General features: G+C 35.3%; 1 protein-coding gene across 1 annotated transcript in view; it reads right to left on the bottom strand.

Moving 5' to 3' along the window:
* Positions 1–896: 896 nt before the first annotated feature.
* Positions 897–13,545, bottom strand: part of LMNTD1 (lamin tail domain containing 1) — a 35,266-nt gene continuing 22,617 nt past the window's right edge. The window contains exons 6-8 of the mRNA XM_058557401.1: positions 10,786–11,000; positions 10,052–10,217; positions 897–944 (exon numbers count right to left, since the gene is read on the bottom strand). Of these exons, the coding sequence (XP_058413384.1) occupies positions 897–944; positions 10,052–10,217; positions 10,786–11,000 (429 nt within the window). The remainder of the gene's footprint in view (positions 945–10,051; positions 10,218–10,785; positions 11,001–13,545) is intronic.

The following is a 13,545-nucleotide window of genomic DNA, read 5'->3' as shown; positions in this document are numbered from 1 at the left end:
GGCTAGCCCGCTGGGTGGATAGTAAAATTAAGTCATTTCTGCCAGCATATACAGCAGAGTCTAGAATACTAACAAGTTAGGGATTGGGTGGCTGTAGATTTATTCTTAAACCAAGGAATGAACCTAAAGCCTAATCAGAAACAAGAGCAAGAAAACATATACTAGATGATTCATGGACTAGGGCAGTAAAGGATGTCAACTAGAGAAGGATACGGACCAAAAGGAATCCTTGACCAAAAAAATCACCTTGTCATCAGCTCTTTGCGGAAGAGTTTAAACACAACCACTTACAAAACAGAAAACCATTGAGATCGTCCTCAATTACTTAGATGTTGATATCATCATGAAAGAGATGAGGTAATGTAGAAAGTGATTGGTTAAATGATACAAGGTCATTTATCAACTGAATAGCAGAGGCCAGGCTTCCTAATCTTCCCTTTCATCGCCATTTAAAAGATACATAACTACAGAGCTTCTGCAGTCTCTTTAGCCAGAATAATTTCTGCTATACTATTAACAATCTGTTGCTCATAGCAGTTAAAATATATTAGTATAGTTGCAGAATTGTTTTTTGAGTATTTGAAATGACTCTGGTTTTCAATCGCTCTTACTCATCCATCAACAAGGATAGGATGAGGATATAGGGCAAAAAGTAAAGATGTGGTATTTCCTTGTTTCCCATTCTTAGAAAGTTTATCATACAACAGAGAAGGCAAAAACTGATGGCTCCAAAAGCAATATAAATATTTAACAGAAAATTAATGACTACGGGATATGTGAGAACAATCCATGTTAGGACATCTCTTAAAAATATATCTGCAAATTATTTTAGTCATTATTTTTCTGCAGAGAAGGCAAATTTGTAATAGTTACTTACCTTCAATGGTTGAGTTTGCCTATTGCTTTTGTAACTGAGATGTCTTGTTTTTCCTGGTCCCTGCAAACTCCCAACAAAAGAGGGTTGGGGGGATGGGCAGGAATTCAGTCCAATATTCCAAGCACTGATTTTCCACATTAAAACAAATCTTGGAATAAACTAACCACAGAAGGATTTTCTTTCATTTGAAGAAGAAATCTAAGGTTTAAGGACAGTATTTAAGGTATCTTGAACCAAATGGTTTAAAAACCACTTGAAAAGTATTATTTGATTATGAAGTCCAAGTTTTCAATGAACCATTTTAAAAGGAACCATATATTTCAAGTCATATTTAATGAAGACTTTCAGAGAGGAAATATCCATCTGGAAGATATATATTTAAAAACTGAGGTTGCAGAGTAATTTTACCAGCCCGTAAAATTCCTCAAATGCTTTCTCCTTTCTACACTTACAGCTGCCCTAATGCTGAAGTAGCTGGTGGAGGGAGGTACAGGAGTCAGGTTGTATTAGGAGGGATGCAAGAGGAGATGTGTGGACAGAAGCAGATGCTGCTTAGCTGCCACTTTAGCCAACTCCACCGTGGTGATGAATGAGGTGACAGATATGGTGGCCTCCCTCATTTCCATCTACTTAAGCAGGGATTGAAAGTCACTTTGTTTAAATACAGTTTCTAAATAGAAAACTAGTGTCATCAAATTGAAATAGTGATGAATCGAGTGATCTCAAGTACAAATTACTTCTAGCCCAGAGATGGGATGTTCTTTCATTCCTGTAAAATAAAAGATAAGAAAGCAAAATAATATTTTAGGCAAAGACAACAATGAGCTCTTCTGGAAAAAACAACTACAGGAAAAGCTCCTCTGTTATACCTAACTCTTTCTTTTCTTCTGCAAGCTCAGAAGAAGAATTTATCAAGTTAAATTGCCAGTATTTGATTACAAAGAAACAATATCCAGAAGCTGGATGTGAAAATGTGATCTGCAAGGAAGATTAACAAAAATGCAGGCTGTTTCTGTTTAACACAATGCTTCTCTTAGCCGCTAATAGGTTTCTGAATCCAATGTATCAAGATGCTATTTGGCACATCGCAGTGTAAACTTTCTGAATAGTAAGTTATGAACCTGTAATATAAATAGGCTTCTAAGATATTTTCCTTACCATAGGCAGTGGCTTAGATATAAGAAGAATCTAGCTCATCACTGCTCATCTTCTGGAGTGATTTGTTGGCATGCAACAGACCTTGTAAATATTTTATGTATGTTCTTCCAGACTGACTAGCCTGAGGATGAAGATTTTGAGTTTCACCCTGAAAGGTTGTTCTTTAGCAAACAAAGTACTGTATTTTAGTAAATGGGAAGTTACTAAACTTACTGTATTTAGTAAATGGGAAAACATTTATTAAAAATTCCCATCTATAATTTCTTGAAATTTAATGACAGGATTATTAGTAGTAGTGTTGTTTGTTTCAATTTTGGTGGGTGATGGCAATTTCTTGGGTTATTTGAGCCTGAATCCTTCAGCACCTGATAACTTGAATCCGAATATTCTGACTTTGTGAAAGAGTGTTTCTCACTTGTGTGAAGAAATGGATCATTAACGACATATATTTCCATAAATGAGATTATAATCTTTCATAACTACAGGGCAATTAATTAAAAATACTTGTATTTTGTAATCTTGAAATGTTGTGAAATAAAAGATGTAGTCATGAAGTTACCCTTGCCCCTTTCCCCATTCTGTTATTAGGACTAATATCTTGGAATTCTTTGTACATCCATTAAAGAAACCTTTATTTCAGCTGTAAGATGAGACATATAACTGGTTCTCACTTGTCTATTCTTTTAAAAAAAATTCTACAGAAATATGGTGATATTACAATCTAAATTTTTTGAGAGCAAGCAACAGAAGAGAAAAATCATTACCCTTGAATACATGATGTAATGTAATTTTCATTTATAAAAAAGTTCCTAATTTTTTATGTTATTATTTGATAACAAAAAATGGACAGAAACATTTGACAGTTTGCAGTGTTCCTTCAAGTAATTATTTTCCACTCAGTCTGATTGTAAGAGGTCCAAGTAATTGACCTTTTCTATTCTATGGGATAGTCAGATTATTTGTTTAAAAATTTCCATATATCAATTCATACAATTTCGAGTTATATTATTGACTAATACTGTCATATATATATAAATATATGTATATAATATTAACTGAAAATCTGCCCAGTCATAGAGATGTGACATTGAACATTCCAAATTCTTAATCTGATAAATTTAAACAATGCAATACAGGCATAAACATCAATAAATAGAACAGATACTAATATGGAAGATATGTAAAGAAAATTTATTCCAAACTTGTATTTTTTTCCTTTGTTACCATAATGCATTGGAAGCATGTTCTCACGGGAAAAAAATACTTTGATCCCAGGATATATAAGCCAGATCTATTGAACTATAATGAGTAAGGCCCACAGTCCAACTAAACTAGAATTCCATACATGTGATCTTAATGTAGAGCTTACATTGATGAGATTTTAAATGTTTCATTCCTGCATAATGTTATCTATGTTCTAGTTTCATTTATTTTTCAACAGATTGGCTTTTATAGTGTGGCTTTGCAACCGTCAGAAACAAAGAAACATTATTATTATTATTACTGTAATAACATTTGTATGGAAGACAGTAGCAGCTGTAGAATCCACAATTAAAATGAATCCCACTTCGTGTGCAACATGGATCACAGATGATAGGCAAAGTGTATTAGACAGTATGCAAATAAAGTGCATTAAACACTGCACACACCTACACTGTTAGCTTAAAATAATGTCTGTAGGATACTATCTTCAGATTAGTTTCTGCTATTTAACTTGAGTTGCAGAAGACGACTGACAAAATTGTCCACAGTCTGTAAGCTAATCATAGCAAGAGGAAAGCACATTCTCTCCAGGTCTAGGAACAATAGTGCCAACACAATGCAAATGCATCCGCTTTGTTAACGGGTCTTTAGCCTTCCCAAGAGCTACTCTTTAGGCTGTGGTCAGCGCCTTGCCTCTGTGCTCTAATAGCTCCAAGTTGTTACTACATTCTATCAAAAATGTCTTTCTTGTTTATTTTATTTTTTCAAATTTTTATTGCGAAAAATTTCAAACATACAGAAAATATGAAAGAATAATATAACCAAGACCTATCACCTAGATTCAATAATTAATATTTTGCCATAATTGTATCTGTCTATGCTTATGTCACCAAACCATTAGAAATTAAGTAAAGATTTCTATATGAATCTATAACCACAACACAATAAAGAAAGAACAATGGCTCATCAATATCTAATATTCATTCTATATTCAAATTTATGTAATTGTCTTAAAATGTCCTGTCTAGCTGAGATTTTTGTTTTCTTTATAACCAGTAGCCCATTAAGTGAAACTAAATGGTAATGATCCTATGTGGGCCATCTGGTTCAAACACAACTTAACGGCTTAAACAAGATTATTTCTCTCTCACTTAACAGTCTGGAGATGCGCCAATACATGGCATTTAGGATGGCTTTTCCATCCTCAACATTTGGCTTTATCTCTGAGTTGAAAGATGACAGCTCCAGCCCTGTTATCACGGCCGGGAGGAGATACAGGGGAGTGCACACTCCAAGGGCGTGATCCAGATGTTGCATACACGATTTCTGTGCACGTTCTATTACACAGAATGCAGACACATGGTCCTGCCTAGCTGCAGCAGAGACTGAGAAAAACAGGCTTTATTCTTGGTGGCTGTGTGTCTAGATCTCCCTGGACCTGTGAGTCTTGCATCTAAAGGAACAATGATTTCAGGGGTCAGTGATTAGCCATCTCTGCCATGAGATGCTCCTGGAAATGACTGAGCTACAACGAACTATATTAAAATGAATTCCCAATACATTGCAGTATAATGATAGGCTTAGACTTATTTCAGATGACTATTTTTCTCCTACACCATGTAAGTCTCGTATTATTAATATTCACTCTGAGTTCGTCAATCTGTTTTTTTAGGTTTTCTTTTTCCTTCCTTGTCAAGGTATAAGCTGTCAGTGCTCATTACTGTAACTGTGCTTTCTTTGCTTTCTAATTTTCCTTTTTTTGTCGTTGAGTTTCTAAAAATAAACTTTTATTTAGGTACAATATTCATGCATAAAAGTTCACAAGTCATAATTGCACAGCATAATAAAACAGTGATTCATGTAAACACTACTCAGATCAAGAAATGGAACATCATTAGTATTCTAGAAGCAGTTTTTGTGTAACCTCCAAGTACTATTCCATTCCTTCTCCTGGAGATAACTACTATTGTGACCTTTAATACCATGGTTTAGTTTTGTTTGTTTTTGAATTTTATATAAATGGAATCATACAATATGCATTCTGTTTTGTCTGGCATCTTTTGCTCAATATTACGCTTATGAGATTCATTGATGTTATTGCATGTAGCAGTAGTTTATTCATTTTCATTGCTTATGGGATTGTATTAACATATCATAATTTATTTATCCATTATGTTGTTGATGAACAATTGGATTGCTTCTAGTTTTTGGCTATTACAAATACAGTTGCTATGATTGTTATCATATTTGTCTTTTGGTGCACGTATGTATATATCTATTAGGCATATATAATTCCTGGGAATGGAGTTGCTGGATTATGGGGTAACGATTTTTCTTTCCTTATTGCATTCAGACTTCTAGTACAATGCTATGCTGAATAGAAGTCATCATAAAGAGAATTCTTATCTTGATCTGGATCTCAAGGGGAAAACTTCCATTACTTTCCCATTAAGTATGATAGTTTGCTTTAGGATTTTTGTAGATACTATTATTTGTCAGATTAAGGAAATTCTAATCCTAGTTTTCTAAGGTTCTCTCTTCATGCTTGGGTATTAAAGTTTATCAAATGCTTTTTCTTTATCTATTGAGATGGTTATATAATTTTTCTCTTTATTCTAAGATGATAAGGTTAGTTGATTAATTTTCAAAGCCTGAACCAACTTTGCATTCCTGAAATACACCCACTTTGTTTGTGATATATTATCCCCAAATAACCCATGTATCAAAGAAGATCACATTGAAAATAGAATATATTTTTACAGGATGATCATGAAAGTATGACATTACATCATGTCACAAGAATGACATTTATATACTATTCTTTTAGTGTCTATCCTAGATTCCAACATGCATTCTTGATTTACTAGAATCTAATATAAATTGTTACTTTTACAACATATTGGACAAATAATGGAATTTAGAGTACTTTAACTCCCTTTACTATTCCTCAACTTTAGTGCTATTGCTGTTGTTATGGATTAAATTGTGTACCCCCAAAATATATGTTGAAGTCCTAACCCCTTGAACCTGTGAATATGACCTTATTTGGAAATTGGGTCTTTGCAGATGTAATCAAGTTAAGATGAGGTCATACTAGACTAAGGTAGGCCCTAATCCAATGAGTGGTGTCCTTATAAGAAGAGGCAAATATGGACACAGATACATAGGAGAGAAGGCCATGTGAAGATGGGAGAAGAGATTAGAGTGATGCATCTACAAGCCAAGGAGCACCAAGGAATGCAGGCAACCACCAGAAGCTGGGAAGAGGCAAGGAAGGGTAATCCCCTAAAGCCTTCTGACCTGGGCCCTGCTGACACCTTGATTTCAGATTTCTAGTCTCCAAAACTGTGACAGAATAAATTTCTGTTGTTTTAAGACACCAGGTTTGTGGTACTTTGTTACAGTAGCCCTGGGAAACTAATACAGTTGTCATGTATTTAATTCTACATAAATTTAAAACCCTACGAGGTAATATTAGTACTGTTTTGTATAGTGAATATTCATTTATGTTTACCTATGTTTTGCCTCTGCATTTTTTTTCACTTCTTGCTGCATCTCTGTGCATCCTTCTAGGATCATTTTCTTTCTACTTGAAGTATTTCCTTGGTGTGGGTTTGCTGTTGATGAATTCTCTCAGTTTTTCTTTGCCTGAAAATCTCTTTGTTTCACCTTCACTTTTGAAGTATATTTTTGCTTGGTATAGAACTCTAGGATGGTAGTTCTGTTAGCACGTTAGCACACTGAAGATATTATTCCATTGTCTTCTGACTTCCATTATTTGGTTTTCTGAACTTTTATTATAATATCATATACGAAATACAATATTATTATATTATATATTGTATATTATATATATTATATTATTATATGAAACCACATAAAGGTGTGGTTTCTTTGAATTTGTGCTGTTTGTGGTTTATTCTTCTTGATTCTGTGGCTTGATGTCTTTTAATTTTTGAGAATTTTTGTTATTATTTCTTGAAATATTACTTCTGTCCCAATCTCTCTCTCCCGTCCTTTTGGGACTCAAATTACAACTCTACAAGACCTACTTGTCCCCAATCTCTTTTTCTAATCTGCTTTGTTCTTTTTTTCCTCCTCTCCTATTCTTTCCTTCCTTCTTTCTTTCCTCCTAGATTTTGGAATTTTTTCATTCCACTTCATTTTCAACATTGCTTCCAAAATCCTCTTTAAGACACATGTCTAACTCTATGAGATGCCTGCTTTAAAATCTTTTCTGTCTGTCCTCATCAAACATGTATTAAACAACTATTGTGTGTCATGCACTGTGCTTAGTGCCACTTGTATAAATTAAAAACACATCAATTATACTATATATACTTTATGGATCCATATATATGTAATTAAAGTATGAAAATGAGAACCAGAATGATTTATTCCAGTTTCATGTCAAAACTGGAAAGAAGATCCAAGGGGATTTCAAATTTATGGGGCTTTTCTTGGTAATGTGAAGCAATATGACAAAATATTAGCATGCATTAATCTTGAATGATTAGCATGTGGATACTTTTAACATTATCCTCTATACTTTCTGTATTTTAACATGTTTTAAAAAACAAAATGTGCTTGGTATAAATTAGGCATATGAGGTGTAGATGTTTCTTTAAAATTATCTTAATTGTTAGTCTCGAGGCTCCTCTATAACATATTTGGGAGGCACAGTTAAAAACAAGGCAATTGTTTCCAGATAGAAGAGTCACATGCAACTAAGACTCTTTCTTCTGTAACTCAGCAAACTAGCCTATTTATTAGTGTAGGGAGAAAGCAAGACTGAAGAAACTATGAGTAAAATTGATGAATTTTTCTTTTATCTCTTTTTTTCTTTGTCAGTTATTAAGGAGTGTGCTAATGATAGCAAATAATCCCATGGGAGGCAAATTAAAAAGAAACTGGATAATTAATAAACTAGGTAACTTTCCCTTGAAGAATCACTTTACACATTCTTTCAAGGAAATGAACTGGTGATTCAGAGATTGTTGTTGTCCAATCAATCATCCTCTAATCATTCATAACATCTGTCTCTTTGTGGCCATCTTTTGTGATCGAAATCAAAGAAAAGCTCTTACAATTCTGATGTATAAATGCTCATATTCAAAATTTAATGAATAGAAAATTAAACAGGTATATAATGATGAACAGAGGCCCTAAAGATATCAAAGCAACTATCTTTTTGAATTACTATTACAGAATATACAAATACAGTGAAATGTTTTGTGTTGAATAGCAAAAATTTTTGAATAATTAAGGAGAGTTGCTACCACTCTAGAAAGGTAAATCAAGAAAATTCAAAATCAAATTTCTTTGGAAAACAAGTTGTTCAAAATGAGTAAAATAGTGAAGGCTACCATTAATTGGAGAAAAACATAAATTAACGTACTTCTTGAGAGTCTCAAATCTAAGTCATAAAGTACTAAGGGTGTGTGCGTGTGTGTATATAGAAAATAATATATTACATATATATATAATACATATTTTCGTAAATAAAACTTATTGCTGAAAGAACGCTTTAAATTTCAGAACCAGATCTCTCTCTCTCTCTCTTTTTTTTTGTGGGGAAGATTGGCCCTGCCCATCTTCCTCTACTTTATATGGGATGCTGCCACAGCGTGGCTTGACAAGCAGTGAGTCGGTGTGCTCCCGGAATCCGAACCTGCAAACCCCGGGCTGCCGGAGAAGTGTGGACACTTAACTGCTGTGCCACCGGGCCAGCCCCAGAACCAGATCTCTTACTTTACAGATGAAGTAACTCTGGCACAAAGATATAGGGTACTTAATTTTATGAAGTGGAATAATATATTTAGGAATTTACAAAATTTCCATCATTCTGCTTCTAAAAGGTATTATTTTGGGGGTACTATTTCCCAATGATGTGTTAGCATACTAGCACAGTTGTTCTCATACTGTTGTGTACAGAATCCTGTGATTCCAGAGAGGTGCCTCAAAGATCACAGGGAAGGAGGGAAGAAAAAGAAGGGGTAATGGGCAGTGGGAATCACTACCTTCTCTTCAACTTGGACAGGTTTGCTTTTATCCATTTTCTATATCGGGATTCTGCCCAAGATTTTGTTTAAAAAAGCATCTCTCTGCTAAATAAAAGTTTGCAAATCATTATAACTTCACCAGGATATAGCTGTTAAATGCAACAGACTTTCTCCACAGCTTAGGATCTGGCATTGTGGTCTTCTAATCAGTTCTTCTTAAACATTTGGGGGCATCTGATAAACCTCATGGACTCTCTTCCCAGAAAACATCATAGAGGCATACATTTTTTGAACCAAATTTCGCAGATACATGGACTTCTTGAAATCCATTCACAGATCCTGGGTTAACAACACCAACTCTAAAAGCCTTATTTAGAGGACCTAAATAAGAAAATTCTGGTTGAAAAAGAATAAGAATTTGGGATTAATATTTGAGTGTGTTTGGAAAAGATGGATATTTTTTATTACAGCATAACTTGTAGGACCAGTTTTTTCTGCCTGGTGAAGAACAAAATGTACTTTTGACCAGACTTCAAGAATCCTATGTTCTCTTGCTGGCCACACTGTTCTTTTGATTCATTGATTCATTCAATAGATACTTATCAAGACCAGCAAAAGACACTGTGCTAAAGCACATGTAAGCAAATGGCTTGTAATACTTGCTTTAGGAGCCGTCTATCCTTGAGGATATGTATAGTTTTTAATACTTAGCGAATTTTACCACTTACCAACTTTTCACCAGTTCTCAACACACATCCACACATCCACCTTACTCTCCACTGGAATAAATATCCCTTTGACTTACCTGCACTGGATTAGGCCTGGCTGACTGACGCCTGGGCTGTCTATCTAAGCTGCTTCCAGCCATGCTGGTATTGTGAGGCTCAATCAGAGAACAGTAGGGATGTGCAGGGACATCAGGACTGTGGCACCAAGGGCTGCGCTTGGGGAAAAGTGTTGGTGGCATTTCTTTTTCTCTGTAAAAGAAAAATTAAGCCCAAATTGAACCCATAAAGCATTTTATGCGGTGGCATTAGTAATGAAGGCTCAATCAAAGTGAAAGCATGTTTCAAGACCAGAGAATATGGCTTTTCTAGATCTTGTGAGCAGCACTTTTATCACAACATCAGAAGCATTTGCCTACACCTGAATGACATAAATTCTGCACCTCCAGCCACATCAGCAATTGATCCAAGATAAAATTTCTAGATGATGCCTTTTTCCCTCCACCTGAGCACTGCTGAAGACATAACTTCATCTCTTTGCCTTTCCCCAGCCTTGCCTCTAACAACAGTGTCATCGAGAAGTGAAATGGCCAGAGGGGTCTCGATATCGCCCAGCAGAAATCACCAGCCTTTATTGTCCCATAAGTATAACTCTGCTTATGAATATATGATGGTTTTTATGGTCCTCTTCAAAATAGGATTTTTTTGGTCATTATTGATTTATGTAGTCATCACATATCTACTTGTCACCCAGTCATTCCTACCTGCTTAGTTACTAATTGTGGGGATTCAATTAAAAAAAAAATCAAGTGACTTTTACCTCTTAAGAAAAGCTTGAGCTGGTTCCATCTGACATTTTGAGATACCTTTCTTAGACTGATCTTGTTCTTCTTTAGCTGTAGTCATAACTTCGTGCCAATGAAACATGTGCCTTCGAGACGCTGGACTTACTACTGAGCATCTGTCAAATTCAATGTCAGTCTCTAATTTCTCCAACGCTTGCTTCCAGTGAATCGGAGTGTACCAGGCCATGGCCTAACCAAAATGATTCATTAATATCGAATAGTGTTGGAGTTAGATTTCTTTAAATGTCATAGGCTTATTGCAATAAAACTTCAAAATCAAACTGTATAATGTCACTTACCTACTGTGTATGGATTAGTGAAACACACAATGAGGATGCAGTTAGACAGCCTGGTCTTAGCTTCCAATTCTGACAATTGCAAGCTCAGGTAGGTTAGTCACTTAGTCTCTTGGGCTGTCCTCGTATGTAAGATGGGGAAGGTGGAAGTGGGGAATCGCTGTATGAGGGTTTTGTGAGATTCAGTTAAGCTACTGAATTTTATAACATGAAGAACTGTGTAAAAAGTAGTTGTAATATTAATAAATTAAAATTTTAAATATGTAAGACACTGTGTTATATACATATGTCTTATTTGAGATGGGGAAATTGGCAGTAGATCTAGAGACAAGGAGAAGAAACCACGTTCTCCAGGCTAGAATCCTAGGTGGGACTAGTGAGGAGACCCATGACCACTAAAACTGGAGTTCGTTTAGGTTTCTTGTCTATATGGCATGTGCATAACATATATGGGCAAAAATTAATCAGGAAAATCATGTGTAGGGACTAACAATTACGTGTTTGTTCAACATGAGAAAATTAAGCACCACAGTGTGCCCTAAGAGTCTACTTGTTCTTGTGATCTGTTTTTAGTTTATAAAATTAGAGGTTTGGAGTTTATGTTGTAATCATTGAAAAACCCTCTGCTTGGCTTGACAAATTAAATAGATGTAAAGGCAACACTAGGCAAGTTCAGCTAGGCTAGGCCTACGGTGGAAGAAGAAAGAAAAAACCCTAAAAAATAAAGTTCAATTTCATGGATCACAGCAGGAAAACCCCACTTTTGCTTCAGATCTTCAGTTAGGGATTCTCCTCTTTTAGTGACTCAAATATAGATATTCGTGTTGAAAATATGTTCATGATCCTTTTAGTACAATCTCCCTCGATTAGATTGTAAGCCTTTCCTAGACAAGAGCAATATTTTATTTCTCCCCCTGTACTATAGGGACTAAAAAATATTTGATGACAATGACAATGATAATGTGACAAAGTAAAATGATATAGTTTTAATTTCACCTCTGGAATGTTGGCCACATGAACCTTGTCTTTAGTACAATAGAAAAATTCTTGGAGTTAGAATATCTGGTTTCATTTTATTTCTGCCATTTAACTAATCATGTGACCTTGAGCAAGCCATTTAACTTTCCAAGCCCCATTTTCTTCCTTTGTAAAATACTTAAACAACACTGAGACTCTAATGAGATAAGGTACGTATAAACAGCTCTTCAATGAGCTCCTACAGCATGGGAGCGGTCTGTTCTGTATCTGAATCTCTAATGCCAAACAATGTATTGGGAAAGTACCAGGTGTTGAATAAATATAAGATGCCTATTAATTTTTCGACGTACGCTACTGAGGCTACAAATCCTATAGGACAACGATGTGACTGGTGAAAAGCATCTAGCCCTATTTAAAAATCTATAGACTCATAGAATCTTAGTGATTTTACTGTATAATCTCTTATGTTACATATTAGAAAACAGAATAAAGATGACATAGTTAACTCATGGCACAGCAGGACTAAATCTACCTTTATATTACACCATCAGATTTGTAGGTGCATTGAATATTAACTGTTGACATGTTAGTGATGACTCAAAAAGCAGTCTGCCATACTTTATTTTAGAGTTTTTTTTTTTGATGACCCATAATGTAACTTCTGTTTGCCATGTCTTTTTTTTTTTTTGTGAGGAAGATCAGCCCTAAGCTAACATCTGCCAATCCTCCTCTTTTTTTTTTTTTTTTTGCTGAGGAAGACTGGCCCTGGGCTAGCATCCATGCCCATGTTCCTCCACTTTATATAGGATGCCGCCACAGCATGGCCTGACAAGTGGTGCGTCGGTGCGCACCCAGGATCTGAACCGGTGAATCCCAGGTTGCCGCAGCGGAGCACAAGCACTTAACCGCTTGCACCATGGGCCAGCCCCTGCCATGTCTTAAAAAAAACTATTATTCAAGTCCAGAAACAGGAGCTATTCTAATCTGTATGGGTGGCTGTTATTTTAAGCAGAAGACTGCAGGCTCTGTAACTTTTTCCACGAGATATGGGTTATTTTCTATATACAAGCTACACAAATAGAAAGCAATTCCAGGGTCATGATGAAACCTTGGGTCTGTCTGTGTTTCAGCATGTCTATGGGAATGTAGCAACCTATCTTTTCAAGGAAAATCTATCTAGCAATTGCAGATAGTGAGATCCAGTATTATTGAGGTGAGAGCAGAAATGAATTTGTTAAAAAAAAAAAGAGAACTCTGTGCTTATATATGGTTTTAGGTTGACTTAAAGTCACATTTCAGTGTATTTAATGGAAATATTTTCTATTTGAATTAAATAATGCTAAGTGCTTTACCATGAGGTGGGAATTCCAGGAGCATGTGACCTCACAAAAAGAAAGGCTTGGGCTGAGGTATGAAAGATGAGCAGGATTTAATAGGTAAAAAGGGGAGGAAAGAGAGTCT

The sequence above is a fragment of the Diceros bicornis genome, chromosome 17 (assembly GCF_020826845.1).
Source record: "Diceros bicornis minor isolate mBicDic1 chromosome 17, mDicBic1.mat.cur, whole genome shotgun sequence".
Taxonomy (NCBI): domain Eukaryota; kingdom Metazoa; phylum Chordata; class Mammalia; order Perissodactyla; family Rhinocerotidae; genus Diceros; species Diceros bicornis.
The sequence above is the reverse complement of the archived record's forward strand: the minus strand, read 5'-3'. Positions and strand labels throughout refer to the sequence as shown.